Below are 27,748 nucleotides of genomic sequence, written 5' to 3' on the forward strand. Positions count from 1 at the left end.
CGGAGGCGGCTCCTCCTCAGGTGGCAGGGCCGGGGCCTCCCCCAGCAGACCTGTCACCCGACACCCAGGAAGCGCGCGGCCCCATCCCGGCTCCTCTTTGTTCCCCCGCCGGACTCCGCGCTCGGGCGCCGCCTCCTCCCGCGTAGCGCTGTGGAGGTTCGGGGCGCCGCCCTTGGCCGGGCCGCGTCTCAGATTCCGTCCATCTGGGCCGCTCCGAACCGGGGCCCTTTTTGTCTTGTTTTTCCCATGTGGACGCCGCACGGAGCTGGAGCCGGGAGGCGGCGGTGCGCCCAGCCCGGAGCCGGCGCAGGTGAGTGTCCGGGGCGGGGCCAGGTAGGGCCGGCGCCCGCGAGGGAGAGAAGGTGTAGGCGGGCGCCCCGGGGCGAGCAGTGCTAGAACCCGGTTAGGGCGGCCGGCCGGCCCTCGGGGATGACGCGGCAGTGCGGCCTCCCCGCTCTCCCGCGCCTTCCGGCAGAGGTGCGCACGCGGCTCCGCGGTCCTGGGTCCCCCCGGGGAGTCGGCCTGTGCCCCCCCCCTGCCCCCGCTGCGACCCGGGCCCGCGGCAGCCGCGCGGTTTGGGTGAGGATTGTGTTTGTCGAGGTGCGTATCGGCGCTGGCCCGGGCACCTCCTTGGGGAACCTTTCGGGGGTCGCGTCGGCGTTTCGCCGCCCTGGTGGGCTCAGGTGGAAGCGCAGGGCTGGGAGGCAGGCGCAGACCTGGGCTGGGGGTGATTCCTGCCGCGAGAGCTACTTTCTCCAGCCCCCTCTCCGGGCTTCCCGACGGGTCGTCAACATTTCTTTGGCCCGGGGACGGCCCCGCCCAGTCTCTAGGGGGACTTAGTCTCAGCCCTCCAGCTCGCCTCTGCTTCGGGGCCACCGGTCCTGGGAGCCTTGGAGCCCGCGGCCGAGACGCCCTGCGGCCCTGCGCCTACCCCCATATCCGTGTTAGCGCTAGCGACACCCGAGGCCCCAGAGCTCTGTGTGGGGGTCGGCAGCTGGACGGCGTGCCCGGTACCCGCCCGGTGCGCACTTCCTAGGAACTGGATGTGAGGGAACCGCCTTGGAGTCCGGGGTCGCCCGATTCCGCCGAGCCCTCTAAGCTCCCTTCCCCCAGCCCTGGCATCCCTACCCTGTGTATAGACGTACCCGCTGGGGGCTGGGGGCGCTAATACAGGCTCAGAGCGATTAGGAGCCGAGAGCCGGCGATGCCCTAATCAACCTCCCCACCCCCATTCGTTAGGTGAGGACGGAGCCTCCCTATCGGGAGCGTTCTGTCTGGCTTCGTAAAGCTCTAGAGGATTAAAAGCCCGATTTTCCTCCTGGGGGCCAGGTGGCTGATGCCTGCACTGCGCCCCTGGCCCTCTGGTGGGGTCACTGGGCTCCACCCGGTGCGCCGCATCTCCCGCCATGAGCCCAGCGGGCTCGGTCTCCGAGCCGAGATTGAGCCTTCCCAGAAATCTGTCCTGATCGTGGACCGAGCGCACCCAAAGGAACGTGGCCTCACATCTCAGCCGAGACCTGGCCAGCGCGCCAGGAGGCTGTGGGTTCGGATCCCGTCCTCTGAGCCGCATCCTAGCTGCCGGTTTCTTTACGAATCATGGCTGGCTCCTCGTGTACTTGAGGCCTTGGCCCGCTCCTGGGGGAGTCGGGGAACCTCTGGAATCGGCCTTATGCAAAGGAGAAAGAATCCCCGCCTAACAAATGTGAGAATTTCGTTTATTTCTTTACCCCTCCCAGGCGAGTTAAACCCGCAGTGGCTCCTGGCTTGAGCTTGAACAGCTCCAGCCACCCGCGTCAATGGTGGGAGCTCTGGCGACCAGGGCTGCGAGGAAGGCAGCTTTGGGTGTCTCCCCTGGAACCTCTAGGGAGACAGAAGGGCAGGCACTGGGCCCTGGGTATGTTGGAGGGCCCCAGCTGCCCCCCGCCTCTAGCCACTTGGGCCTGAGGCATTCGTTGGAGACTAGAGGGAAGAGGCACAGGCTGGCGGTGGGTGGTGCATCTCCAATCCGGGACTCCGGAATCGTTGTGGACACGTCGAGTGCAGAGCTGTAGGGGGACTTCTGATGGCCCACGATCTTGGGAGTACTCACTGCATTGTGCCCGAGTTATCCTCTCCTCCTGGGAGCTGTTAGAACTTGGAAGGGAGCCTGGGCCCTGCTCTGTGCCCTGAGGGAGGGAAATCTTTAGAGGTAGTGGGACCCTGGGAGGTGTCTGAAGATGGTCCTAGCTGAATTCTGGGGGGTGGGGCCAACGTGGGGCGAGGTCAGCAGAGACCTTGTAGAGTGGGGTACACACACAGTGTGAAACCCTCAAGTATTCTGTGGACACTGGTGGCTTTAGTGTCAGCGGCCTTCCCACCTGGCCCGCAGGTGGTGTCCCCATTAGGACACCCCAGCTCCGAAGTTCTTTTCTTTGTCAGTGTCTCCCCATCTCCGTCTGGTCTGGGTGGGAGCCAGGACCAGCCTGCTCCCAGACCTTCTCATCTTCCCACTCCCAGAAATGGATTTTTGTGCCTTTGGATCTCAAGGTCAGGGCTGTGTCATGTTACCCCTCTTCCACCAACCAGGGCAGAGGAAGTTGCTCTGAGGATCCCCTTGAACTACAGGCCTTTGTTTTCCCTTTTGACCCTTCAAATGAGGCTTTCGCTGCTTATACCCTCTGAGCTCCCCTTGGCCCTCGCTTCGGGAGACCGGGGAGACTGTGCTCCCTTAGGACCCAGGCCTGAGCCTGCCCCAACGGAGAGCAGAGAGGTACCGCAGGGCTCTAGGGGTTGACCCTGGAGGCTGGGGCGGCGGGTATGGCGCTGCCCCAGCACTGCGGCACTGCCGCATTGGGCTTAGCAGGGGCGAGGCAGGCGCAGGGGAGGAGCCTGGCCCAGCTTTGCCACTCCAACTGGAAGCTGGAAGGGGATTTGGCCTTTAAGCTATTCTCTGCTTACAGAGACCCAAGTCAGCTGCAAAGATGAGGAAAACAGACCAAGTGTCTCCACGGATGCCACAATTAGAAGGAGCCCGCACAGCGCCCGAGGCCGAGGCCGGCTGCAGCGCTCCTTACCTTCCATTTCCTGGACCAGGGCGAGCAGGGTTCATAACAGCTCTCCTCTGCCTGCTCCTTTGGCTGCATGGTGCCAGGCTAGTCTCTTCCAACATCCGCCTCTCTCTACTCCTAGCTCCCCAAAGAAAGAAAGAAAAAAGAGTTTAGGGTTGTTGGTTTTAAGAACCTTGGGGTTAGGCTTCTGATACTTTAGAGAGGTGGCCTCAGGAAAGAGTTCCCAGATCTTCACAAAGGTCGGCATCCCCAGCGGCAGACTTGTCTGGGTACCTTTTAAAATGCAGATTTCTGAGGGGCCCACTAATCTGCATTTCAGGAGCCCTTTGGGTGAGTCCAACGGTTACACCCAGAGTTCTTTTGATAACTACCTCCACGTGACCCACTGTCGGTAGGAACATTCCCACCTCCCCACCCCCTTTCCCAGGGTAGGAGGTATCCTATCCCTCCTTTTCTCTAGCCGAATGTACTGAAGTAGTGCGGGGGGGCGGGGGGGGGCGGGGAACTGGGGCGGAGTGCAAGGGAGTGATTTCCGAAGATCTCCATCCCAGCAGGCTGGGTTGGCCTCTGAAAGACCAGAGCCCAGCAGTGGCCCCGTGTTGAAGCAGGGTGAGGAGTTCCTGGGGGCCTGGGAAGGGAGGGCGTTGAACAGTGCTTTGGGCTCCCTTAGATGCAAGTGCGGGGGGCCAGAGTGGGTGACGATTTTACATAGGTGCTCATGGGACACAGCGCTTCTCCTAGCAGCCCTGAGGTCCCTGTGAGAAGCATCGCCAAGGGGTTTTGATAGTCTGATAGGTCTAGCCCTTCCAGGCTGCTTTTCTAGCCATTCTGCCCCTTGATCCCTACTTGGGGCTGCAGCAGGCTGAGACTGCCACTCTGCAGAGTCCCCAGCCCTCCTGCCTGGACGCCAGCTCCTCTGAGACCAACCCTTTCTCCCCTTCCCCCCTCTCCTTCCCCAGGGCGTCCCGCACCAGAGTCAGGAGCTGCCACGGTGACTTCTCTCAAGGCAGCCACTCTGGCAACCACTGATGCAACCTTCCCGGCCCCTCCCTCGCCTCTGCTTTCCTCTGCAGTCCCCTCCGAGCCAGCCAGAAGCTGCTCCCGTTGCTGGAGGGCAGCTGTGCCTGCAGCTGCCTCCATGCTGCCTCCTTGGCCAAGGGACTTCCTGCCCACCTGCGAGGCTGTTCTGGCCACAGGCCGGCAGCCGAGATGCCCAACCTGGGCAGTTTAGGATCTGGTCTGGTTTGGGTTGGGGAGTCCAGGGAGCGGCAGGTTTGAAGTGCCCCTGGGGCTCTATTTCTGCCACAGCGCAGGCCAGGTAGGGAGTGGGGGGGCTGGAGGATGGTGGAGACCCAGACATCTTGGAACAGGAGGGTTCTGTGCTCGGAGGTCAGGGGAGGAGGCACTTTGGACGTCCCCCTGGCCACTGCCCCTTTGGGACCTGGTGCGCTGGGCAGAGAGGAGGATCTGGACAGCTGTCTGCTTTTCTGAACTAGATTTTCTCCCCTCCAGCCTGAGCAAGGGTGGGCTGGGTGAGGGGTGGAGGGACTGTGGGTGGGCGTTCAGGTTGAGACAGGAAACACCCAAGGACCCGGACACCTCGCCCCACCCTCTCCCAAGCTGTGAGTGTTCAGCCCTTTCCTCCACTGTCACTGCCTCCTTGGAAGGTCATTTGGGGCTAAGACCAGGCATGTCAAGCTTGTGAAGGTGTGGGGTGAGGAGGGCTGCTGAGCAGTTGGTGGGAGGTGGGTGCTTCGGCCCGGGGTTGCAGGGAGCGGGGCGCGGGGGTCTCTCTGCAGGGTCAGTAGCCTGGAGAGCGCCACTCCTGTTCTGTGTATGGCACTGGTAGAATTCACTGTGAACAGTCTCGGTCAGTGAATTACCGAAGGGCCATAAACAGAGCAGAGACAGATCCGCGAGTGTCTCGGGAGCACTCTTCACCCCCTCTAGCCCCGTGGTGGGCCTGGACGTCGGAATTGGGGCCGATTTCGGTGTGTGTGCGGGGTGTAGGGATGTCCCCTCCAGCGTGAATCCCCCTCCCCCAGGACCCGCAACACTTCCAGTCTGCTTGGCCGATTTTGGCACTAGCACATTTTTGCTTGTGTCTCTCCGCTCTGAGCAATCATGTGCAGTGCCAATATGGGAAAAGCGGGACGCCGCAGCCGCGTTCACCGACCCTGCGCCTTGTGTCCGGGCCCCAGCGGCTCCCTGCCACTCCCTGGCCCATCTGGCTCCGCTGCTGTGAGAGCTGCAGCCCCGTGGGCAGCCGGATCGCCTTACACCGCCTCGGGCCACAGCGGAGCTAGCGTGAGGCCGGGCAATCGGAGCTGGGCCAGCAGATGGAGCCGCCTGCAGCCCTGGGGTGGGGGTGGGGGGGTCACCATCTGTAGGGCCAGCCCGGGTGCTGCCATGGATCAGGAAGGCCCAGCTCAGCTCCCAACACACACACCCTTGGGGTGAGACCTTGGCTGGCAGCTTGGGGGCCCGGCCTTCTGCTGAGGGAGGCAGCTCCTGGCAGTGGGGGTGTCCTCGAGGTCAGGCGAGGCGTTTCATGGGGGCTTTTCTCCCGGGACAGAGCCTGCCGAGGAGTGGCACTGGGAACAGGGTGCTTGGTGGGCTTGCAGTTGGGAGCGTGTGGTTCAGGCCCTGCTCCTGGCAGGTTCCGGGGCAGGGGCCAGTGGTCCCCTTCACATACCACACTCTGGCATGTGGCCCCCTGGATCCCTGGACTTGGGCGGTGGCTGTGGAACCTGCCCTGTCCATTGGTGTATCGGACCACATCACCTAATGTCATCTCCTCAATGCCCCACCACAGCCCTATGGGGTGTGGAAATTTTTTCAGTCATCTTCTAGATCTTTCTGAGAGGAACGGCCTGGCTGAAGAGGTCAGTGAGGAGTGGGGCCAGGCTGGTGTCATTTTTTAGTCACCATCCACAACTTGTGTGGGGTCAGCCTCACTGGTTTTGTGCTTTGGGCACTCCTGGCCCCCAGGGCTTGGAGGCATCTCAGCTCTGAACCTGCGGGCCTGGGTTCAGCCCCCAGACAACCTACTGAGGCTGAGGGGCCAGGCTGGCCCGGTGCGACCCGCACTCAGGTGACCCACAGTGAGCAAGAGGCCAGCTGGCTGGCCTGAGACACTGACCAGCTGGAGGCTGTGGAGCCTGAAGTCATTGGCCTTAGTTCCCGATGGAGCTGTTTCTCCCTGGGGAGTGAGCTTCAGGCCTGGTGTGGGAGGGAGGGGGTAGTGTGTTGTTGAGGCTGTTGGAGGATGGCAGGATCCAATGAGCTACCAACCCCTCCTGTCTAGGGCCCTGGGGACTGCCTTGGAGGGGTCAGGCCATTTCTCTATGCTGGTTCCCTGTGTGTCAGATAGGGAAGAGCCCCTTCCTTGTCCCTCCTGGATGTGGCGATGGTGTCCTTGTGCAGAAGCCCTTTTATGTGCTGCAGAAAAAGGAGGGATATCAATTATTTGCTATTTTTCCCAAGAAGGAGACTTCAGCCCCTGAAGCTTGGATCTCTCCTCTGATGGCCCATTCTCCCCACAGGGCCTGACTCATCTGGTCTCTCTGCCCTGGCCCTCTCCTCCAGGGCTAAAATGGCTGACTTGCTCTAGAGCTTTCCTCCCGGGCTCCATGCCACAGATGTGAGGGGCAGGGAAGAAGGGTGTCCATGGCCTGGATCAGAGTGACCGCTGGGGGTTGGGGGTGGCCACAGAGACCCAACAAGGGGGTTGGAAGGCTCCTGGGCATGATCGTTTCTAGAGCATCCCTGGGCCTTGTGAAATGTCTGGCCACGTCTGTACCTTGCTGCCTAGCCCTTCCACCTGTGAATGGAGCGGCCGCCCCTCACCCCCTGGGTGGTCTGCAGCTGGGCTCCATTCTTCCTGTGGCTTTGCTTCTTCGCCTCAACACCTGCCCAGGTGGGTGCCTTTGCTGAGCCCTGAGTCACAGGTGTTAGTGGAGGTGGGGGTGTGTGTGGAGGAGCCAGTTTTGTTCGCCAGCCCCCTATGCCTGACTGTCTCTGGGGCCCATCTCCAGTGCTCCCTGGGAAAGACCTCAGGCCCTGACTTAGTTTCACCTCCTCGTAATTTATTTGGTCCCAGATCAGGCCCCAGCCCCTGGCGTGGGTGGTGAGTTCGCCCACCGTAGCGACTGCTATGCCTGGCTGGGGGACCCCTGTAGCCAGCTCTCCTCCTCAGGGACCAATTTCCTGGCAGTTGGGGTGGGAGGCCTTCCTTCGCCCCCTCCTACCCCTCCAGCCTTTGTTCCTCACCACTCTGTAACCTGGGCCTGAATGCTCCTTTGTGTGTCCCCAGAGAAATAAGCAGAAGGTTTTACCCACTCAACAGGCAGCTTGGCGATGGAGATGTTTGATCTATCCAGTGCCCTGTGCCCCACAGGGATTCCTGTAGTCTGACTGAAGTCCCTCCCGCTGCAGCTGAAAGCATTTTCTTGTCGGAGTGGGAAGCACTTGGCTCTGAATTTTCCGTGTATTTCAAGAGCAGTCAGTCCAGGGTGTCCACCTCCCCCAAGCAGGGCCCCTGCTTGTCTGTGGTGCTTGGGCCTTCTGGAGATGCCAGTCCCTGGAGGGACTGTGTGAAGTGGATTTTCCAGGCTCCCCGCCCCTCCCCCTCTGCTCCATTTGCTTATTCAATCCCAGCCATTATCCCGTTCCCTGCCTGGGCTCTGCGAAATGCGATCCAGCTCCATTGATCGAGGGCGGGGGCTGCACTGCAAGGCCTGGCGAGAAGGCTCCCTCCCCTGGGTGTCCACCGTGGCCGGTGCTCCAGCCACTGCAGGGGGCAGGGACAAGAGACCCGCCCTGCCCATCACCTACCAGTGCAGGGAGCTGGAGGAGCTCCCTGGCCTCGTCACTGGCCCCCAGGAAAACCCTGGTTCCTGCAGGTGTTCCCAAACAGGCCCTGCACCCTACATTCTCACCCTTGCTCAGTTCTGTGAACCTTCAGCACCAAGCATACTTCTTTCCGTGGCGGGGGGCGGGCCTCCAGCTGCCCTGCCTCCTCTGGGGAGCCTGAGGATGGCCTCTGCTGGCATCCTGCATCTTCCCTCTTCCACTCCATCTTCCCGGTGGCCTCACTCCACCCCAGGAAGGACAGTGGCCGCTGTCTCCTGGCAGCTGCTTTTCCTGCTTGGGCTTCTGGTTTGGAAAGCGGTCCTCTTGTGATGTGGTCTTTCTGCCTAGGGGGTTTTAGGCGACAGATCCTTCCAAGCCTTAAAGGGCTGGGCCTGCTTGGGGGCTGATCGCTTGAGGTGACCTTAGGTGGCTTCAAACACCCCTTAGGAAAGGGGTGACTGCATTTGGGGCCTGTGGGGCACAGAAGTACTCTGTCCTTGGGGTAAGTTACTTGAGGCCTGGGGAGGTGGCACTTTGGGAAATAAGAAGGAAGTCACCCCCTGGGGGTGTGGGGATGGGCGGGTAGGGCATGAGTGTATATAGTGTGTTTCACAGTCAAGAGAATACTCCATGGATGGGATTTCCAATGGGTTTTGGCCTGGCTCATTTCTGCCTTGGACTGGCCAAGATGAGTGACGTCACTGGGCCCAGAGGCTGCTGGGCCTGGAGGAATAGCACCAGCCCAGGGCTGAGCCCAGGATCCTCAGGGGAGAGACCACAGCAAGCGGTTTGCCTCTCTGGGGCTTGATACCAAAGCGTATCAGGTACAGAAACTCTGCTTCCTCCCTGTGGGGTGGGGCAGGTGGTGAGCTTCTGGCCCTGGGGAGTGATATGGGGGGGTGTGTCTCCCTGGATCGAATGAGACAGTGACATGGACAGTAAGCAGCAGAGCATGGTCCCCTTGAGCTATCTCTCCCCTAGAGTCCAGAGGACCACGTGCAGTGGGGGCGGGGGGGGGGCTCTAGGGTTCCCGAGAGTGGGTGGGGACCTGAGCTGGGTCCCGGGAGCTGATAGGTGCTGCCCGTGTGTTCTCTCCCTCCCTGCCAGCACAGTCCCCGTGCAGGGAGCAGCTGAAGAGGCACCGGGAAGGACAAAGAACAAAAGGACTTGACCTTGTTCTCTTGCAATGGGGGGGTGGGGTGCCTCCTGCCCTTCTGTCCTGGACCATGGGCCATGCTAACTCTCCCCATCTCTGTCTCGTAGCCTCTGCAGCCCCCTCAGCTCCCAGGCCCGCCGCTTGCTGCCGCAGCTCGCCTCCCACCGTGTTTGGCAATGGTAGAACTCACACTGGTGAGGTAATGGGATCCGGTGGTTCTAGACTTGCCAACTATGGTGCGAGGGCTCAGCGGGCAACTCTGCAGCCAATGGAGGGAGCACGCCGCGCCGGGGCTGTTGCCCCATGGGGAAGGAGGGAGGGACTCTGGTCCCCAGGTGCCGGGCAGTGGCAGAGGGCAGTGGCAGAGGGCGGGTGCAGCTGGAAGTGACACCCAGTGTTTCCCTGCATCCCCCTGAGGTCACAGGTCTCCGAGTCAGCTGGGAAGCTGTCCTCCCGCCTTTGGGGGTCTTACCAAGAGCACTTGAGGTCCCCCCCAAAGTGAGGGTGTTGGGGGGTTGTGGCTGGGAAGGAAGAAGGAGGGAACATTTGGGGTTTAGGTACCCTCACCCAGCTCTTCCATACAGGATGGGCTCTGAGGCCTTGAGGGAAGGTCTCCTTCCTTTCCACAGAGAGGGGGTGAGGGCAGGCCATTGAGCAGTGCACATCTATGTAATGTTGTCGAAGCAGTGACAGGTGGATGGGGCAGAGCCCAGGAGATGTGAAGGTGGGTGTGTTTAGGCCACTTGTGTAAATGCAGGCCTGGCTCCCTGGGGAGTGGGTGGCCTGTGGGCTGGATCTCAGTGTCAGGCTGCTAATGTCTCAGAGCCTTGGGTGCAGTGGGGGCTCCAAGACAGGCCAGAGGGTCAGGGACCCAGCGGGGCTTGGGATGGGTGGTGGACACCAGCTGGATCCCAGGACTAGAGCCCCACAAGTATGGGAAGGGGAAGAGCGTGTTCTGACCCGAGAACAGTACAAATAGCAACACAAAGGTCTTTTCCCTGTTCCCCAGCCCTGCCGTTCATGGGAGGCCCCCACCCCCTGCAGGTCTAGCCATGTCCCCCTCACATGCTCTCAGAAGGAGGAGAGTGGTTCCAGCCACTGGGGCTGATGGAGTGGCACAGGGCCAGGTGGACCTTCCTTGGCTCACTCTGGGCTCTGGACTTCACGCAGCTGCGAGGGTTTTGGGAAGAGATGGGCTGAATGAGGAAGGTGGGGTGCTGGGGAGGGGAAGTAGGCTGGTGGGGGGGCGTCCCCAGAAGAGGCCATCTGACCCCATGGCTCTCAGAAAGAAAGGAAGAAACACTGTCCTCTCACAGGCTGCAATTGATTTTATTTATTTATTTATCTAAAAATGTTAATATTTTTATTTATTTTTGAGAGAGAGACAGACAGCATGAGCAGAGGGAGACACTTATCCGAAGACAGGCTCCAGGCTCTGAGCTAGTGGTCAGCACAGAGCCCTACGTGGGGCTCGAACCCATGAACTGTGAAATCATGACCTGAGCCGAAGTCGGATGCTTAACTGACTAAGCCACCCAGGCGCCCCTGATTTTATTTTTTTATTAAAAAAAGATTTTCTTAAATGTTTACTTTTGAGAGAGAGCAAGAGACAGAGTGAAGAGGGAGAAGGGGAGAGAGAGAGGGAGACACAGAATCTGAAGCAGACTCCAGGCTCTGAGTGGTTGGCACAGAGCCCATGGTTGGCACAGAGCCCAATGTGGGGTTCGAACCCATAGACCGTGAGATCATGACCTGAAGTTGGACCGTTAACCAGCTGAGCCACTTAGGTGCCCCTGCCGCTGATTTTAAAAACCTGATAAATTATGTGCCAGACACGAGGAGGGCGAGGGTTTGTTCCTTGTTGACAAGCGTTTATTATGCACCAAGCATACCAGCATTCTGTGGCCAAAATGGGCAGTGGGAGGAAGGGCGTGAGGGGCACCTGCAGGGACCTGGGATGGGGGGTTGCTGGAGGAGTGAGACCTGGGACGAGGGGAGGAAGAGGAAGAAAGTCTGAGTTTTGTATGGGGAAGCAGCCCAATGGGGAGTGGAAGCTTTGGAACTTAGAGTGGGCCGTGAACTGGTGAAATCAATGGAGGGATGAAACCAGGGATGGGGGTGGGAGTGGGGGTGGGAGTAGGGTTGGTGGGCAGGGGCACAGGAAGGCCAGTGCCCATACTAGCAGGCAGATCATGCACAGCTAACATGCCCTATATGGCTGCTCAATGGTAAATAGGTAAGCGACATAATTAGAATGAATTTACAGCCAAAGCCAGTGGAGGTGAGCAGAGCTGGTGAGCAGGGTGGGCCGAGGTCCCCCTTCACACCTCTCCCCTCCCTCCGGCTGGCTACTTTGGGTCTTGGACGTGCAGGCAGGAGTGAGATTATTCCTGGGCCTTCATGGGGAGGGGAATTAAAAGAAATTGGGGGGCTTTGGACAGATTTAGTCGTGGTTAAAGCTACTGATCTTTTAGCATTTACTGGGTGCAGAATTTGCATCATTTCAACTAATCCTTACAACTGTGGGCCAACCGGGGTTAGGGCATGAAGCACCTTGACCTCGGTGAGAAGCAGGGAATTTGAGCCCTGGCCATCTGCCTCCAGAGCTGTGAACCGCTGCTCTGAACTGGGACCTGGCTGGGAAGCTGGCCTTGTCCGTGGTGGTGGTGGTGGTGGTGGGGTCCTGTTAACCTCTGCAGGGGTCTTGCCCCAGCCCGGGGGCCATGGTTGCTGAAGGACGTGAAGGCAGAGCCAGGGCTGGCAGAGAAGGCCTGGACACCACCGCTGTTGGCTCCTGGCCCGGCTCCATGTTCTCCTGGCTGTCCCCTGCACTAATCTGACAGTGACAAACCTTCCCTGCACCACCACCAGAGTAAAGTCGAGCCCCTTACCTGGTTTTCGGGACCCGCGTGACTGGGCCTACCAGGCCGTCTGCCCCCTTCTCACCACCCTGGGCTTCTGCTGCTCCACTAGGAGACTCCGTGCATGTCCATGTCCAGCCCACTTCCCTTTGCCCCAGTGCCCAGGGCACAGTCTTTCCTGGGCCCGACCCTGGCTGTCTCCCGTGGAAGCATCTGTTAATGGGTCTGTTTCCATCAGCTGAAAGCTGTTTGAGGGCCAGGCTGTCTCATTAATAATTGTGTGCCTGGGACCACATGGAAGGTACCTGGCATGGGACAGGGGTTGGGGGTGGGGGCCCTGGAATCCCATAGGGATTGGTCCCTGTGCGATCAAATTCTGTGTGATCTTGGACACCTCTACCATCCTGGTCACCTCCAGAGTCCTAATTCCCCACGCATATACAAGATTCTTAAAACATGCCCCTCCCCTCTTCCACTCCAAGGTCAAAGTGAGGTACTGCCCCAGGGTCAGGGCCTTGACTGAGTGGCAGGGACCCCACCTCTTCTAAGTCTGGCAGCTTTCGGAGCACAATATCTATGGAAACCATGTGTGCCAGGCTTCCCGTGAAGACCAGCCTTCATGCAGAGAGAAGTCAGGTGCCCTGAGTCTACTGATCCTGTTGGATGGTAATGGGGAAGACCTGGGCTTGCTGGAGACCCGGGCTGCTGAGAGCTCAGTGGGCAGTGTGGACAGAAGGCAGGTGCTGCAGTCAGACGGTGCGAGGTGCTGGGCCGGGAACAAGCAGTGGCCCCTGGGGCAGCCGGGAGCCTGTGGGCTTCCAAGGCAACCCCTGAACCGAGCCTTAGAGAAGGTCTGGGGAGAGAAGCAGGCAGCAGCCGCTCCTGGAGAAGAACAAGCCGGGGTTACATGACGGCAGGAGTGGGGGAGATGGAGAAGCTTGGGACATGCCCCTCGGTCTGTGTTCGGGCTGAAGGATGTCCCTGCTGAGGTAGGATCCTGTTCTCTCTGGTCATTTGCTGCTGGGATACAGCATGTGGCTGATACAGCCAGGTCTGTACAGAGCAGTGGGCTTGATGCGGTTTTGGGGTGATGGTGGTAAGGTTCATGGGGTCCAAAGCTGATGGCCAAGAAAGAATTGAAGACATCTTTGGTGCAAAATGGGGGGTTTATTAAAGCTTGGGGACAGGACCTGTGGGCAGGAAGAGCGGTTCTGGGGCTGTGCAGAGTGACTGGCTATTATGGAACTGGCAGGCCTCCAGAAGGACTTTGATATGCTGAGGAGGACCCCTAAGATACCTGAGGCCTTGCTATTGTCAAGCTAAGGTGGTTTTTCCCTCTATTGAGGCATTAACATTAGGATGGCAGGGGGATTCTGGAGAAGTGTTATACTCTGTTTGCCTCAGGTACTGGTCAATGGGCTGCAGGTGCTAAGGAAATTTAATTTTACCTGCCATTGCCTTCTTGCCATTGCCTCACATCACGGTGGAGGGGTGATGTTGGGGCCCCAGGAACCTGAGTCTACAGGTTACTGGAGATTGGGTTATTGAGAAGATTGCCTTTTTCTTGTAATTTACTGAGATATTTGTAAACCGGGGGAGATTCCTGTCCTGTATGACTGATCTCTCAGTTAACCATCTGATATCTTTCCTTTGTTCTTGGGCAGCTAGGAGTGACTGAGGAATATCACAAATATCCCATCTTGGGACACCTGGGAGGCTCAGTCGGTTTAGCGTCCGACTTCAGCTCAGGTCATGATCTCACGGTTCATGGGTTCGAGGCCCACGTCGGGCTCTGTGCTGACAGCTAGCTCAGAGCCTGGAGACTGTCTTCGGATTCTGTGTCTCCCTCTCTCTCTGACCCTCCCCTGCTCACACTGTCTCTCAAAAATAAATTTAAAAATTTAAAAAAATTAAAAAAAAAACAAAAACAAACATCCCACCTTATCGTGTGTGTGTGTGTGTGTGTGTGTGTGTGTGTGTGTGTCGCACACGCACACACGCTGACTTTTGCTTTATCTCTAGTTTGCCTGATGGTCCCTCATCAGTCTCAATGGGGGGGGTGCGAGTTTTGTCCTTTTGAGGAACATCTGGCAATATCTGGAGACACTTGATTGTCATAACTGGAGGTGGGGGTTGCTTCTGGTCTCCAGTACCATCTCTAGGGGGTCTGGGACCAGTGACATTTCGGGGACCCACATGCTTTTCTGTGTACATAATTGCTCGTAGCTCAGGTGGTTAAGTGTCCTGACTTCAGCTCAGGTCATGATCTCAGGGTTCGTGAGTCCAAGCCTGGCATCAGTCTCTGTGCTGACAGCTCAGAGCCCGAGGACTGCTTTGGATTCTGTGTCTCTCTCTCTCTCTCTGTCCCTCCCCCGCTCACCTCTGTCTCTCTCACTCTCAAAAATAAACATTAAGAAAAATTAAAAAATAAAACCTAAAAGAGGTATCGTAGGAGGGCTGGCTGGCTCAGTTGGAAGAACATGCAACTCTTGATCTCAGGTTGTGAGTTTGAGCCCTGTGTTGAGTGTAGAGATTACACACACACACACACACACACACACGAGGTAAAATTAAATTAAAAAAAAGATTTAAAAATTCAGCTTTTTTGGAAATCGAGTCCACTTAAAAAAAAATTTTTTTTCTCTAATGTTTTATTTATTTTTGAGAGACAGAGAGCGCGAGCAGGGGAGGGTTAGAGAGGGAGGGAGACACAGAATCCGAAGCAGGCTCCAGGCTCGAACCCACGAACCGTGAGATCATAACCTGAGCCAAAGCCGGACCCTTAACTGACTGAGCCACCCACGTGCCCCTCGAGTCCACTTTCTATTCGGAAACAGCCGACCAATCTCCAGGAAAATTTGGAGCCGGAGAGTTTGGCGGCGAGGTTTGGGTGGGAATTTGAAGGCTGTTTTCCGTCATCGGAGGAACGGGGACCCTCACAGCTCTGTGACTGCAGAGGCGGTGGGCGGGCCTTACAGACAGGCAGATGGTCTCCCAGAACTTCCTTACTGGTCAGTCAGGCTGTGACTTAGGATGGGCAAGCTCTCCGTCCCTGGGGATGTTCTAGCAAAGGTGTTGGCGCGGGTGGCAGCCTCAGATGGGGCTGGGCCAGATGCCTGGTCACTGTGTGAAGCGTCACTTTATGCTGAAGCTGCTTCCTTGCCCGAGTGCGGGGGCCTTGCCTCTCCCTCAGCTCCCTAGCTGTGACCCAGGCACACGTGTGCACAGCTTTTTAAATGCACATAAAGCCTGCTGTGAACAAACTGCAAAGTAATTGAAGACCTTTGGATTCACGGGGTATGTGTCTTTTCTCAAACAGCAGATACTGGAAAGCCAAAAACTGTGGTGGGAGGGCTGGTGGGTGGTGGGGCTTTGTTGGTGGATCTGTCCCATGCAAGGGTTCTTGAAGCTCTGCCGTTAGGTGTTGGCTGAAGCCTGACCTGAACCTGCCAGGCCTCCCGCTGCGCTGGCTCCAGTGAGGTTTCTCAGGGTGAGATGCTGGGTGGAAGCAGCAGCAGGAGGTCTTGGGGAGAGCGGTGGAGGTGGCAGTGAAGGCCCCCTTCCCTCAGCCATGGCCCCTGTCCAGCCCATCAACAGATCCTTCTGGAGGGTCTCCTGTGTGTGTCCTCTACCCCCAGCGGCATCCTCCCAGTCCTGTGCGGGAGGTCCCCACTTCTGGGAGCCAGGCTTCTGCCTCCTCAGCCATCCTGGGAAGGTCACATGGGGGGCCGGGAACCTTTAGGAGCAGGAGAGCAAGAGAACTTCCTGTGGAAGTTATGGGGGAGGGGAGATGCAGACAGAGGTGCCCCTCGTGGGGAAACAGATCCATCCCTTCACCACCACTGATGAACCCACAACTTATTTTTAAATCAAGAAACAGACTTTTTTTTTAAAAAGCTTATTTATTTTAATGTTTACTTTTTGAGAGAGAGAAAGAGAGAGAGAGAGACAGAAAACGAGTAGAGAGAGGCAGAGAAAGAGGGAGACGCAGAATCCAAAGCAGGCTCTGGGCTCTGAGCTGTTAGCACAGAGCTTGATGCAGGGCTCCAACTCATGAACCACAAGAACATGATCTGAAGCCAAAGTCAGATGCTTGACCGACTAACCATTCAGTTTATTTTGAAAGAGAGGGGCGGGGGGAGGGGGGCAGAGAGAGAATCCCAAGCAGAAAATCTATGCTGATAGCGCAGACGCAGGCTTGATCTCACAAACCAAACCATGACCTGAGCTGAGATCCAAGAGTCGGACACTCAATGGAGCCACCGAGGTGCCCCAAACCCACAAATTTCAAGTGTCTTCTCTCTTTACAAAGACAAAGGCATCTCGCCCTGGCGAGTCTGAACACAGTGTGGGTTTATTTTCGGCAGTCACTACCTTGACCATGTTCTGTTGACTCTTCTAGTTCCTTAATTACATATTGAGTGAATTTCATAATTGTATAAACATGGTTCGTCACTAAGTCCAGACTTCCTTGAAGCTTTGATTTCAAACTTGAGTTCAACTCCACCTTCTTCCAAGCTCCAGGACCCACAGTGTTTGAGGTGGCTGCCTTGTAGACAGCTACTTACCCTCTGTCCTCTTGATCCAGATCCTCCAAGATGGGGCGAGGGGGGGGGCGGCGATGATGGGCAGGCAGGGAAGATGGGAAAGGGAAGGCAGAAATCATAATAGCAAAGCACTTTCCTCAAGACCAATGACTTCAATGCTCTTCCCATTCCCTGCAGGTCTTTAAGGACTGGGAAGGGGTCATTTCACGTGGCCCATTGATTGATAAGAGGTCACCATACTTATCTGTTGGTTACCCTTTCCTTGGGTGGTTAATGATCTGTGACTAAACCCTTAAATGCCACATTAGTTTAGCTCCTCCCAGGATACCTTCAAAACTGAGGTGTTTCAAAGTAATGCTCAAGGCTTTAAAAGCCTAAGGAAGTACTCAAAGCTATTGTTTTGGGTGTAAAAATGTAGCATATGTTGGATGTAAAATAACTTGGGGGTTTCCTCAAACTTAAAAAAAAGTATTTAGTGCTTTGTTTCTTTTGAGTAACATGATTTGTTCCCTTCTAGTAACAGGACTTCTTTGTCAAAAGCAGAGCTAAATGGGAGCCTTCATCAAATCACCAAGGTCGGCTCCACCTTGGCAAATGTGTGGCCTCCTTTTATTTGGTGTTGATTTCTCATTCCCATTTTCTTATTTCATCGCATGTATCTTTTATATAACCTTCAAGTTCTTTTTGGGGGTGTTAAAAATAACCTTTTTGGGGGTGATGAAAGTGTACTAAAATTAGATTATGTGATGATCACACAACTTTGTAAATATACTAAAGACTGTTGAGCTGCTCACTTTTTTTTCCCCCTAAGTAGGCTCCACACCCATGGTGGGGATTGAATTCAGGACCTTGAGATCAAGACCTGAGGTGAGAGATCAAGAGATCAAGAGTCCGATGCCCAACGTTCTGAGCCACCCAGGCGCTCCAAGATGCTCACTTTACAATGGGATTACCTGACTGGCATGTAAATTATTTCAATAAAGGTGCTTTCAAACACTGCGAGGTTATTGGGATAGTGGGGCTGGGCAGATGGGGCACACTGTTACCCCAGTGACCTCCTAATTTACTGACTCAAGACATTTAAAGACCCAAGAGGGTTCTTTGGTAGAGGCAACGTGAGGCAGCAGGGAGGCTATTGTCCCCTGGTTGTCACAGCTTGGGTGGGAATGATGGCAATCAACACTAGGTGGACCAGCATCCCCGCTTGCTTTTCTACCTGTGAAGTAGACTGCCCCTAATCCTGTTGGCCATTGCTGATTGGCCCAGAGGCAGACACGTGACATCAGCAGGCCAATCAGCTGTGGCCTCATGATCCAGCCAGGAGTCTGGGTGAACTTGGGCCAGGAAGACATAGATCCTGGCTCTATCCGCAGCACATCTTTACTCCAGCACTTCTGGGTTTCTGCTGTTCACACCAGGAAGGTTTTGGTGCCTAGTGGGTGCCAGGCTCTTTCCAGCGTCATCTTATGCAGTCTGGGCAGGTGGGCTGGGCCCTGCCAGAGTAGTTGGGACCGGTGAGCACAGGAGGGGACTGAGGCCAGGACTCACAGCCGTGACCATCACAGCTCTGTGCAGCTCATCTGTACTCGACTGAGTTAATTCAGTGGGAGAAGCAAGGGACGCCACCTGGGCCACTGCACCTTGTTGGTGATGGGGTTCCCTGAATTGTTCATTACCCACTGTTCGCATAGACGAGAACCCTGAGGGCTAGGGTAAAGAATCTTATTTAGTCCTTCTTTTCTCTTGTGAATTAAAACCATATTTTTTGTCTCCCTCCTCCCCAAGTATCCCTTTATGGCTGTTTTCTGCAATAATTTTGGTAAATTCTGGCAAATATCAGACTCGGATTGCTGCACGGGAGGAAGGGCCTCCCTTTATTAAGCCTTTATTTGGCTTAAATACCATTCTCTATGCAAGTAGTTCTGGCAAGGAAAATATATAGGCATAAATTATTTTCAGGTTTTATTTTTACCTTAAAAAATTTTAAAGTAATCTCTACACCCAATGCAGGGCTTGAACTCATAGTCCCAAAAGGAAGAGTTGCATGCTCCACTGACTGAACCAGCCAGGTGCCCCCAAATCTTAAGGTTTTAAGAATGTAGATGGCAAGGCCAAGGCAGGAGGATCCCGGAGCGCAGCGTGGGTAGGATCCTGGCCAAGAGTCAGAAGTCTGGATGCAGTGCTGCACTCATGTGGTCCTGAGTCCCTCTATGCCTCTAGGCTTTACTCTTCATAACCTAAGTGAGAGGTGGTGGCTAATGTCCCTTCTGGCTTTAAAATTCTCTTCCATGGAAGGCCATTGAGGAGTCCAAAGACTGTATGGGGCTGAGGCCCAACTGACGACTTCACAATCCAACTACTTTGCCAAGGTTCAGTTTGGCTGCCCTGCCCAGAGCGTCTTGGGTTTTAACATCAACTGATCTCTCTCTAAGGGTTTGGGCCCTAGGTCTTTTAACGAAGACATTGTAATGTAACTTCCTGTGTCTGAGAATCTGTTCGGGCACCAGCATCTTCACTACCCTTCACCCTTGGCAGGATCTCACGGGTCCAGATTTTTCTTGGGAATAACGTCAACATTATTTTCGCATCAAATTATTTAACGATGTTAACACTGGGTTTTCACAGAAAATATTTGTGTAATGAGAATGTGTGGGAATAGATGTTTTGGGTTCCTTGAATTTTCTGATTAAGGAGCCACTGGAAACTAAGGTCCCTCATCTGATGAGATGTTTCGGGTGTCTGCTGTGTTCAAGTTTGTGTGTGTGTGTTCGCCTGTGTGAGTGCACGTGATGAAAAGGCCCAGCGGCTGGGAGGCCCTTCCTCCCGTGCAGCAAGCCCTGGACAGTGACCATGGCGGTCAGCGAGGACCGCTGAGGCTGCACGTGGGCTAAGTTCAGGACTCACCTGCAGGTTTCCAGGTGTGAAAAAGGAGAATTCAGATGTGCAGCTTATTTTCCAACACCCGCCCTCTGAATGGTTGGTGCCAAGAGCAGAACTTCTAGAGACGGACAGATTCTGGTGCACTAGTTCTGCATTTACCTTGTGAAGTTGCTGAATCTGTTCCCACACCTGCAAAATGGGGCATCATCACCTCTGTACAGGGTTGCGGAGAGAATTAGAAGTAAAGGTGGATAGCAGCTTCCAGTGTCTTGCTCAGAGCAGTCGTTCAGTCACTGCTAGTTAGAACACTAGTTTCTTAAAGGGTAGATAAATTCAGAAGAAATCTGAGACCCAATTAATTAGAGTTGCACCAACAATTTTAACTACGAGTGCCTTAGGGGCACCAGGCTTAGTTGGTGGAGTGTGCGACTCTTGAGCTCATTGTGAGTTCAACCCCACACTAGGCGTGGAGCCTACTTAAAAAAAACAACAAACATAATTACAAGTGCCTTAAATATGGGATGATAGATTCTAGCCTTACCCCCTAAATATTAAATAAGCTACTTTAAACTTAACCTCTGTGCCTGCCTGCTCATCTGTAAAGTGCGGATGACAGTACTTTGTAAAGATTAAGGTCATCTGTAGGTAAATCTCTAGAACAGAACAAGGCACATTGTAAGGGCTGTGTGTTAGCCATTATTATTGCTACCATATAAACACTCTTAACTGCAGACAAGCCATAATTGTCATAAACAAGAGCTAGGAAAGCCTCTGCACAGGGCTGGTGACGTGGGCTTGGGACACGGGCTTGTCCTTGCCTCCCGAGATGGCCCTGGGTAAGTTCCAGGTTCTCAGGGGGACCCTGGCTCCCCTCTGCAGATGGTTATTACCGCTGTTCTGTAGAAATATGCTCCCAAGACAATAGTATTTGACAAATACTTGCTAATACCCTGGCAATTTTCAGGAGTGAGCGACTCAAATTCAGAATGAGTTGGGGACTCACTCAGGGCCCAGCAGCACTGGCAGTGGAATGGCAGGTGAGGAAAACCTGTCTAGCTACTTCAGAGCCCAGTCCTCAAGTCCTACCTGCCCCTCTGTGCTCCCTCCACCATCCCCGGTGCATCTTCTTCAAGAGATGCCAAACTGCAGCAAACAGCAGTGGCTACGTGGGGGTGCACTGAGGGGTGTCCTTGACTGGCATCAGCGGGTGAGCTGTGCTGGGGCCACAGGCTGGCTTGGGCTGATGACCTGACCCACAGCCCACTGAGGTGGGGACGAGAGGAAATGTGGGCTCTCCTTCCACTTAAGCTTCAGTTTTGGTGCCGACACCAACGGGACCCATGAAGACTGGGTACCACCCAGCCACACCCACATAATGGGGGCATTATGGAGGAGGGAAGGGAGTACAGGGGTGGGTCCTTTTCCACATGTGAAACGGCTGAAGATGAGCCTGGCTTGGGCCTGAGTGAGGTCCAGGATGCACTGGCAGCCTAAGCTTACAGAGTGAGGAGCCCTTTCTCTTCTGGGCCCTTCTGGTTCTCAGCTCACTCATCTCAGTTCAGAAAACTCCAGTAGTCACCAGCATCGCCAGGATCTTCTCAGATGTAGGACTTAGAGCCGAGAATTCCTAGCCCCCTGTCAGTTTCTGTGAGCACCGGAGCTTTGCTGCCTGAGTGATAAGCTACCTTTGGCAGAGGACCCTCAAGGAGACAAGGGAACGCGTTCTGCTGCGGCACTCCATCCAGATAGCACCTTACACCCTGGGCTGCGGCGATCTGTTCATCTGAAAGGTGTCCTCTCATCTGGTTTCTCATGGGCACCTGCCAGGCTGTAGTCATAGGGCACATGGCAGGCTTTTAGCAAGTTAAACCAAACTGACCGATGGGCCAGATCTGGTCTACAGGTGGTTTCCCTCCCCCCATGCAGAGTAAAGGATTTTTGATTTGTTGTTGAAATCAGGAGATTTGTACACCAATCTGGATTCCCCATCGTCTCTGGAAAATTATGAAGATGGGGCGCCAGGGCCCATATTTCTCCCACTTGGTGGCAATCTATGGGTACTCAGGAGAGGCTGCTCCCTTTGGACAGATTCTCTCCATTCTGCAGTCCCCTCCCAGGCCCCCTCCCCAGCGGCTCCCACTTCAACTTAGCGATTTTGCCTACCTGGTCCCTGCAGCAGCTGCTGGTGGTAACTCAGGCGGCGAAGAAGGCAAAGGTCTCCATCAGCTCCACCAAAAAAGTTTTCAACACATGCTTGTTGAAAAGGCCGCACCTGGGTCTTGCCAGGCAAACAGAAAGCGCGGGCGGTGAGGCACCTCCAGAGAGATGCTGGCCCCATAGGAGGTATTCTAGCTAGCCCAGCTGTTCCAGGGTGGCCAATGGCAATGACGTCTGGTTGATGTGGCTGCAATCAATCCTCTCTGTCCACCCTCTATCGCAAACAGCCGACAGGGTGCCATTTGTTGAGGAAGAGGGAGAGAGGTGGTGCGAGCTTTACTGAGCTGCTGTCAGTCACCAACGAACATCTCGTCTTCTCCATTCAACTACTTAAATCATTATCACCAGCAAACTGACCTAAACATCCAACAACAAAGAAGGGGGGGGTGGCAACAGCAAGGAGGGCATCGTTTGAGGTTGACACACAGAGTGGGCACAAACACAAGAAGTAGAGGTGCAAAACCACTGGGGGGAGGGTTGGTTATAAAGGGCCTAAAGCTGGGGGTGTGGCATGAGGCACTGCTGGAAAGATGGCGGTCGCCACGTTAAAGCAGTGAGCCGTGACGGAACCCAAAGAGGGAGGACTTAAGGTAACGACGACTGGATGGAGGCCTCTGCTTCAAGGATAACCCACTGCAACAGAGAACACCACTCACTCGGAGGGAACCCTGATGGACAGGCGCCATCATGCATCCTGATTTTTAATGTGGAATGCAATTTTTCAAGCCATCTTTAGGATTTTTCTAGCTAGATCCCAACCCCCGCATCCTACCCTGCACCCCCAGGACAGCAGTTTATAAAACTAGCTCAGTGGAGCTGCTCTGGAGGTGGGCACAGGCCAGGAGGCCCTGACCCTGACCTAGCACTCTCCTTGCAGGGTTCCACCCACAGGGCGCCACTCCAGGACCACCGAGCTGGAGTTGCAAGCACCTTTTACAAAGCAGAACAGGCCACCCCAAAAGAGTTCTAAGAGGCCAAGTGCTCCTATAGAGATGAACATTCCACTTCCTGTTGCCACATTTTAAACTATTTATTGAATGAGGCAGTAATAGACAGAATGGGAAACAACACAGAATCCATGCTCTGCTACTTGGGTTTTGCTTTTCTTCTTCTTGGCAATTTCTCAAACTATTAGGAGGTTATTTCACCACAATGGAACACGGGCTTTAAAGCCCCTGAACAGCTTCACAATGACGATAAAAAATAATAATTAAAAAAATAACAAGTTGTAGAACTAGGACTGTTTGTTTATATGTAAATTTCCCTTCCCGCCCCCTATTACGTACAGAAAAAAAAACATACAAAGAACATTAGATAGTTTTATATAAAACAAGCAAATACAAGAATTTGAAACTTTTCTCAAAGGCTGAGCAAGACGTGAAGAATCTTTTAATGTTGCATTAAAAAAAACACATTTAAATACACTATCACACATGGGGGGCCCGGGAGGAGGGAGGAAGAGTTGTCCCTGTACTCAAGGAGCAGAGATTTGGCCTGTCGAGAAGTCAGGTGAATTTAGCCACTGGAGACTCTGGCTTGCAGCTGAGAAATCACAGAATTTAAGAGTTACGGAGAACACCCAGACCAGTCGGCACCTGTGAGGAGGAAGCTGTGGGGCTTGGCTCGCCAGGAGGAACCTGGGAAAACCGCAGGGTCCCTTCTGAATCAGGGCCAGAGCTGGAGTGGGGGTCGGGGGCAGGAAACACCCTAAGTCCCTTTCTCTTCCAAGGCCCCGCAGTAGGAGGAGCCAGGTGGCCTTGTCAGTTCCAGTGTCCTCTGCTGCGAAGCTACAGAAAGGTACTGGGAGGGAAAAAATTGCTCCCATTGGTGTGCCCTGGTCTTTCAAGATTTTTCTCTCCCTCCTTCCTTTCCCCTTCCAACCCCTCCCCTCCCCCTCCCACTCTCTCCCCTCCAAGCACACACCCACAGGCACACTTGACGCACACACGCTCCAAAAAACCCTTAATACTTCTGTTACCTTCAGTTCATATACATGACCAATTCAGGAGACCGACCTTAGACCAGAGCAACATTTTAATAGTCATGAGATCAAGACGACTTCCTGGGGAGGGGAGGGGATGGGAGGCTGAGGAACGCCCTCTCGTCCCTGCCTGGAGCTTTAAGGACATTCACCTGCCCGTGGCAAGGTCAGCACCTGGGCCAGCCCGAGGAGCATCTCAGCTGCCAGACCTCGAGGCCCTTGGACCTTGCAAACACACTTTCTGGACCCCACCCCATCTGGAACCTCCTTCCTCAGGTGAGTCCAGCAGGGAGAGTTCTGGGTGGCCACTGGGAGGCAGCTTTGGTGAAGGGCATGGTCACCTCCGCCTGAGTTTGTCAGTAGCTCAACGCATGACCCTGGTATGAACAAAAACTGGGTGACTGTGTCTGGCCACGTACCCTACACCCACTAAACTGGGTGAATTATATTTTTCCACAGCTCACCTTGATTTCATACAGATAATTCCATGCAGGTTTCATACATATATATATATATATATATATATATCTACATACATACATATATATATACTTTATATATATGTAAATGTGTATATCCATATGTACACATATACATATATTCACACTCACACATACACACACATAAGTATACACACATGTTTCTGCAGAAAGAGGTCCTGCCACAATTTGGCTTTTTCGGGACGGTGAAATTGACAACACAGTATCTTATTCCACCAATCCCAGAAAATCAAGAGTGGTGCTTTAAAAAATGCAATTCCAAAACCCACTGCCTTTCTTCCTTTTTAAAAAAAAGGTTAACAAAACTTTTCTTCCAAAGTCGAGAGACTTAATTCCATTTGATTGCACCTCTGCAAACGTGTAAAAAATTTTGAAGTAGACTAGAAAACGATGCCATGGCACGGCCGCAGGTCACTGTTCCAGCGTCACCACCTCCACAGCCTGGCCGTCCATGGTAACTGTGCTGTCCGATATCCTGGTGGTCACAGGGGCCATGGCCACCTGCACTGGGCCATTGCCCTGGGCGAGGCTGGTTACCACAGTCTGGTACATGCTCACAGGGATCTGGACCAGTCCTGGGGAGACAAAGGGGACACTGTTGGTGGGGATCGGGCTCAGCTTCCCAGAGGCCAGCTGGACAGGGCAGCCAACCCCAGCCCTTCAGGGTGCGCTGTCCAGCCCCCTGTAGTTGCACACCGACTGCACAAGCACAAACACTTCCCTCTTCTTACCCATTTTAATTCCTAAAATAGGCTATCAGGAAAGGGAAGTTTGAAGACATTGTGGAAACACACCCCAGGGCAGGGTCTCCCCAGCCTGCTGTGAACCTTCCACCCCAGCCCATCCCTGCTGACTGCCTCCTTCCTCTAGGAGAGGCTGCCATTAATTTTCTTTGATGTTCTGTTACTGACATCTCTAATCATCTGTCTGCCTATGCTCAAGTTTTTCTCACCTTGAAAAAATGTCTCCCTCAATCCTATCCTGTTTTCTGGCCACTGCCCTCCCCCACCTTTTCAATGTTCACTTGTTTAAAAAAAATGCTTAGGGCATGGTTTTCTTGATTTTAGATCCACAGACCAGTAACATTTTAAAATACAATTTGAAAAAACCCAACTGTCTCCTAATATCACTATTATTTCACAGTAGAAAGGATGGTTTAACACAAAGAAAGGAAGAAGCACATGATCCCAGAAAAGGGCAGTCCTTCAGAAGAAAAGTTGATAGTTCTGTAGGACATATTAAAAAAAAAAAAAAAAGGATTTCCAGTTAAATGAGGTAGAATAAATGTACATATCAAGCTCCTCTTCCTCTTAAAACTAAACTTATAATTAAGGGGAGGGGGAAGGATGTAAATGAAGGATGTCAACATGCTTTTGGAAGATGAAAAGCAAATGTAAAGTGGTTCTGACTTATCAGAGAAACGGAAGCAGAAAGTCCCATGTTCATGGAGGCCTCAAGGGTGCGGGACACGTAGGTCTCACTACTGTAGAGACAGATGAGGCTGAAAATGGAAAATGGCTAAAAGTGTGTATTCAGCTTGACTGGATCAGTAGCTCCTGCCAATTCCAACACCCAGACACCCAAACCTTTGTTGACAGGACATCTGAAGTTCTTCCACTGTGTTGAGAAATGGACCTAGAGAGGCCCGGGAAAAGGCCACAGTGATATCTGGTGGTGGGGTGGTGGGGGGACGACTCCGAAAACACTCACTCCAGGGCCTACACATGGCCCAGCTCTGCCCGGTGCTCTCTCTACGGAAGGCAAGGTTGCAGACAATGCCCAATGCCCCAAGTAGAAGAAAACAAAAGCCCCCAAACTCTAGTATCTTCAGAGAGAGAAAAGAGATTTGTATCATAAAAATGGGATGCTTTTCTTAAAAAAAATTTGAAAAAAATTTTAGGACGAAAAATCTAATAGATGAAATACATTCCAAAGAAAGCAGATGATGAAGAAATCAAGGGCATTTTTCAGAAAGTAGAAAAGGCTAAAAGATGAGAAGGAGAGAAAAATAGGAGGCCGAAGGGGTCTAACCTCTGATAAAACAGAATTCCAGAGGGTAAAAAAACAGAAGGTAGGAAATTACCAGATACATTGTAAATAAATTTCTAGAATTGAAAACCGTGAGTTTCAGATTGTAAAGGCCCACTAGATGACCAGCAGAAAAGATGACAAAAGATGGAGACACTAAGAAACATCTTTGCAAAATTTCAGAACATGAGGGATAAAGCAAAGATCCTGAAGGATTCCAGGAGGGGAAAATAAGCCCTATGCAAGGAGCTGGGAGTCAGAATATTATGGGACTTCTCAATGCCGTCAAGCGTCTGGGAGAAAATGCTATCCAGGAGAACTGTATTTCCGGCCTAAGAAATGACACCCCTTTCAACTGAGTGTGTGGGCAGGAGAAAGACCTCCAGCTGTGAGGGGGTTCTGGAAGCGGGCCCCCTTCACACTTTCTCACAGGAGGCTCCGAAGGAGGGGTTGCACAGCAGTGAGAGAGAAGAACCAAGAATCCGCAGCGAAGAGCTCTGGGGGCAGGAAGGGGGACCCAGGGCCAGAGCTGTGCGGAACGCCTGGGGAGACAGAGTCAGGACTGGCACCACCACACGGGGCCGAGGATGCAGAGGGGTTTTCCAGAAGTGGGTAGAACCGGTGATTACTGCCTAAAAAGCAGAAGGAATAAAGCCAAGAAGTAACCGTCATAACACACTTGTCTTCGCAGTGGACAGTTTTGATGTAGTTACAGTAACATAAACACTCAAACTGGGTTACCAGGAAATTGCAATCACGTCTCAACTCAAGAACTAATGATATGACTATTATTTAGAGCAGTAAAGACACACACCAGAAAGAGCATGAAGGGTCGCCTCCAGGGGATAGGCTTTAAAAAAAAGGGGGCTCTTAGTCCTTTTATTGACAGTTAAAACCATATCTATCACTTCGTTGAAATTAAAAATTAATTTTAAAGAGGAGTATTTTATCAGAATATTCTCTAATGCAAAAGAACACCCCCCAAACAAAATGTTATTTTGCAATGTTAAATTATGTTTCCTAGAGGAAAATCTTGCCAGTTTAGGATCTCTATTTGAAGATGCAGCATGAGCCGGGCTTGATGTTCTGTCTGGTGACAGTCATCGGAGGAAGTCTGGGCTCAGGCTGCTGCATGTTAACAGGAACGGGGTGCATGCAAGGCTGAAAGGAGAGCAGCCCGAGGGTTGGGCGCCGACCCCAGAGGCTGTGGGGCTCAATTTCCCTCAACTAGGCTTTGCATACGGCTCTTAAATGTGTCTAATCAGCCATTTGCAACGATGCGAATGGAGCTAGAATGTATTTTGCTAAGCAAGTAAGTCAATCAGAAAGACAAATACCATATGATTTCACTCACATGTGGAATTTAAGAAATGAAACGGATGAATAAACGGGCAGAGAGAGGAAAGAGAAGAGGGGGAAATAAACCACAAGAGATTTACTGACAGAGAACTATGGGTGGATGGAGGGAGGTGGGCAGGGGGATGGGCTAGATGGGTGATGGGTACTAAGGAGGGCACCTGTGATGGGTACTGGTGTTGTATGTAATGATGAATCACTAAACTCTACTGAAACCAATATTGCACTGTAGGTTAACTAAAAATTAAAAAACAAAACAAAAAAAGTCTCTCTCTACCCAATCTTCTTTTCAGTTCCCCCTCCCTGCATCTGAGAGAGCTT

At 53.7% G+C, this 27,748-nt stretch overlaps 1 protein-coding gene across 6 annotated transcripts in view; it reads right to left on the reverse strand.

Moving 5' to 3' along the window:
- Nucleotides 1–22,573: 22,573 nt before the first annotated feature.
- Nucleotides 22,574–27,748, reverse strand: part of NRF1 (nuclear respiratory factor 1) — a 146,777-nt gene continuing 141,602 nt past the window's right edge. For 5 of the 6 annotated variants that reach the window (XM_029923603.1, XM_029923597.1, XM_029923580.1 and 2 more), the window contains one exon: nucleotides 22,574–24,618. In XM_029923603.1, coding sequence (XP_029779463.1) covers nucleotides 24,455–24,618 — 164 coding nt within the window. In that variant the 3' untranslated portion in view covers nucleotides 22,574–24,454. The remainder of the gene's footprint in view (nucleotides 24,619–27,748) is intronic. The other variant, XR_003903191.1, reaches the window with a different exon arrangement.

This window comes from Suricata suricatta, chromosome 2, assembly GCF_006229205.1.
Source record: "Suricata suricatta isolate VVHF042 chromosome 2, meerkat_22Aug2017_6uvM2_HiC, whole genome shotgun sequence".
NCBI lineage: Eukaryota > Metazoa > Chordata > Mammalia > Carnivora > Herpestidae > Suricata > Suricata suricatta.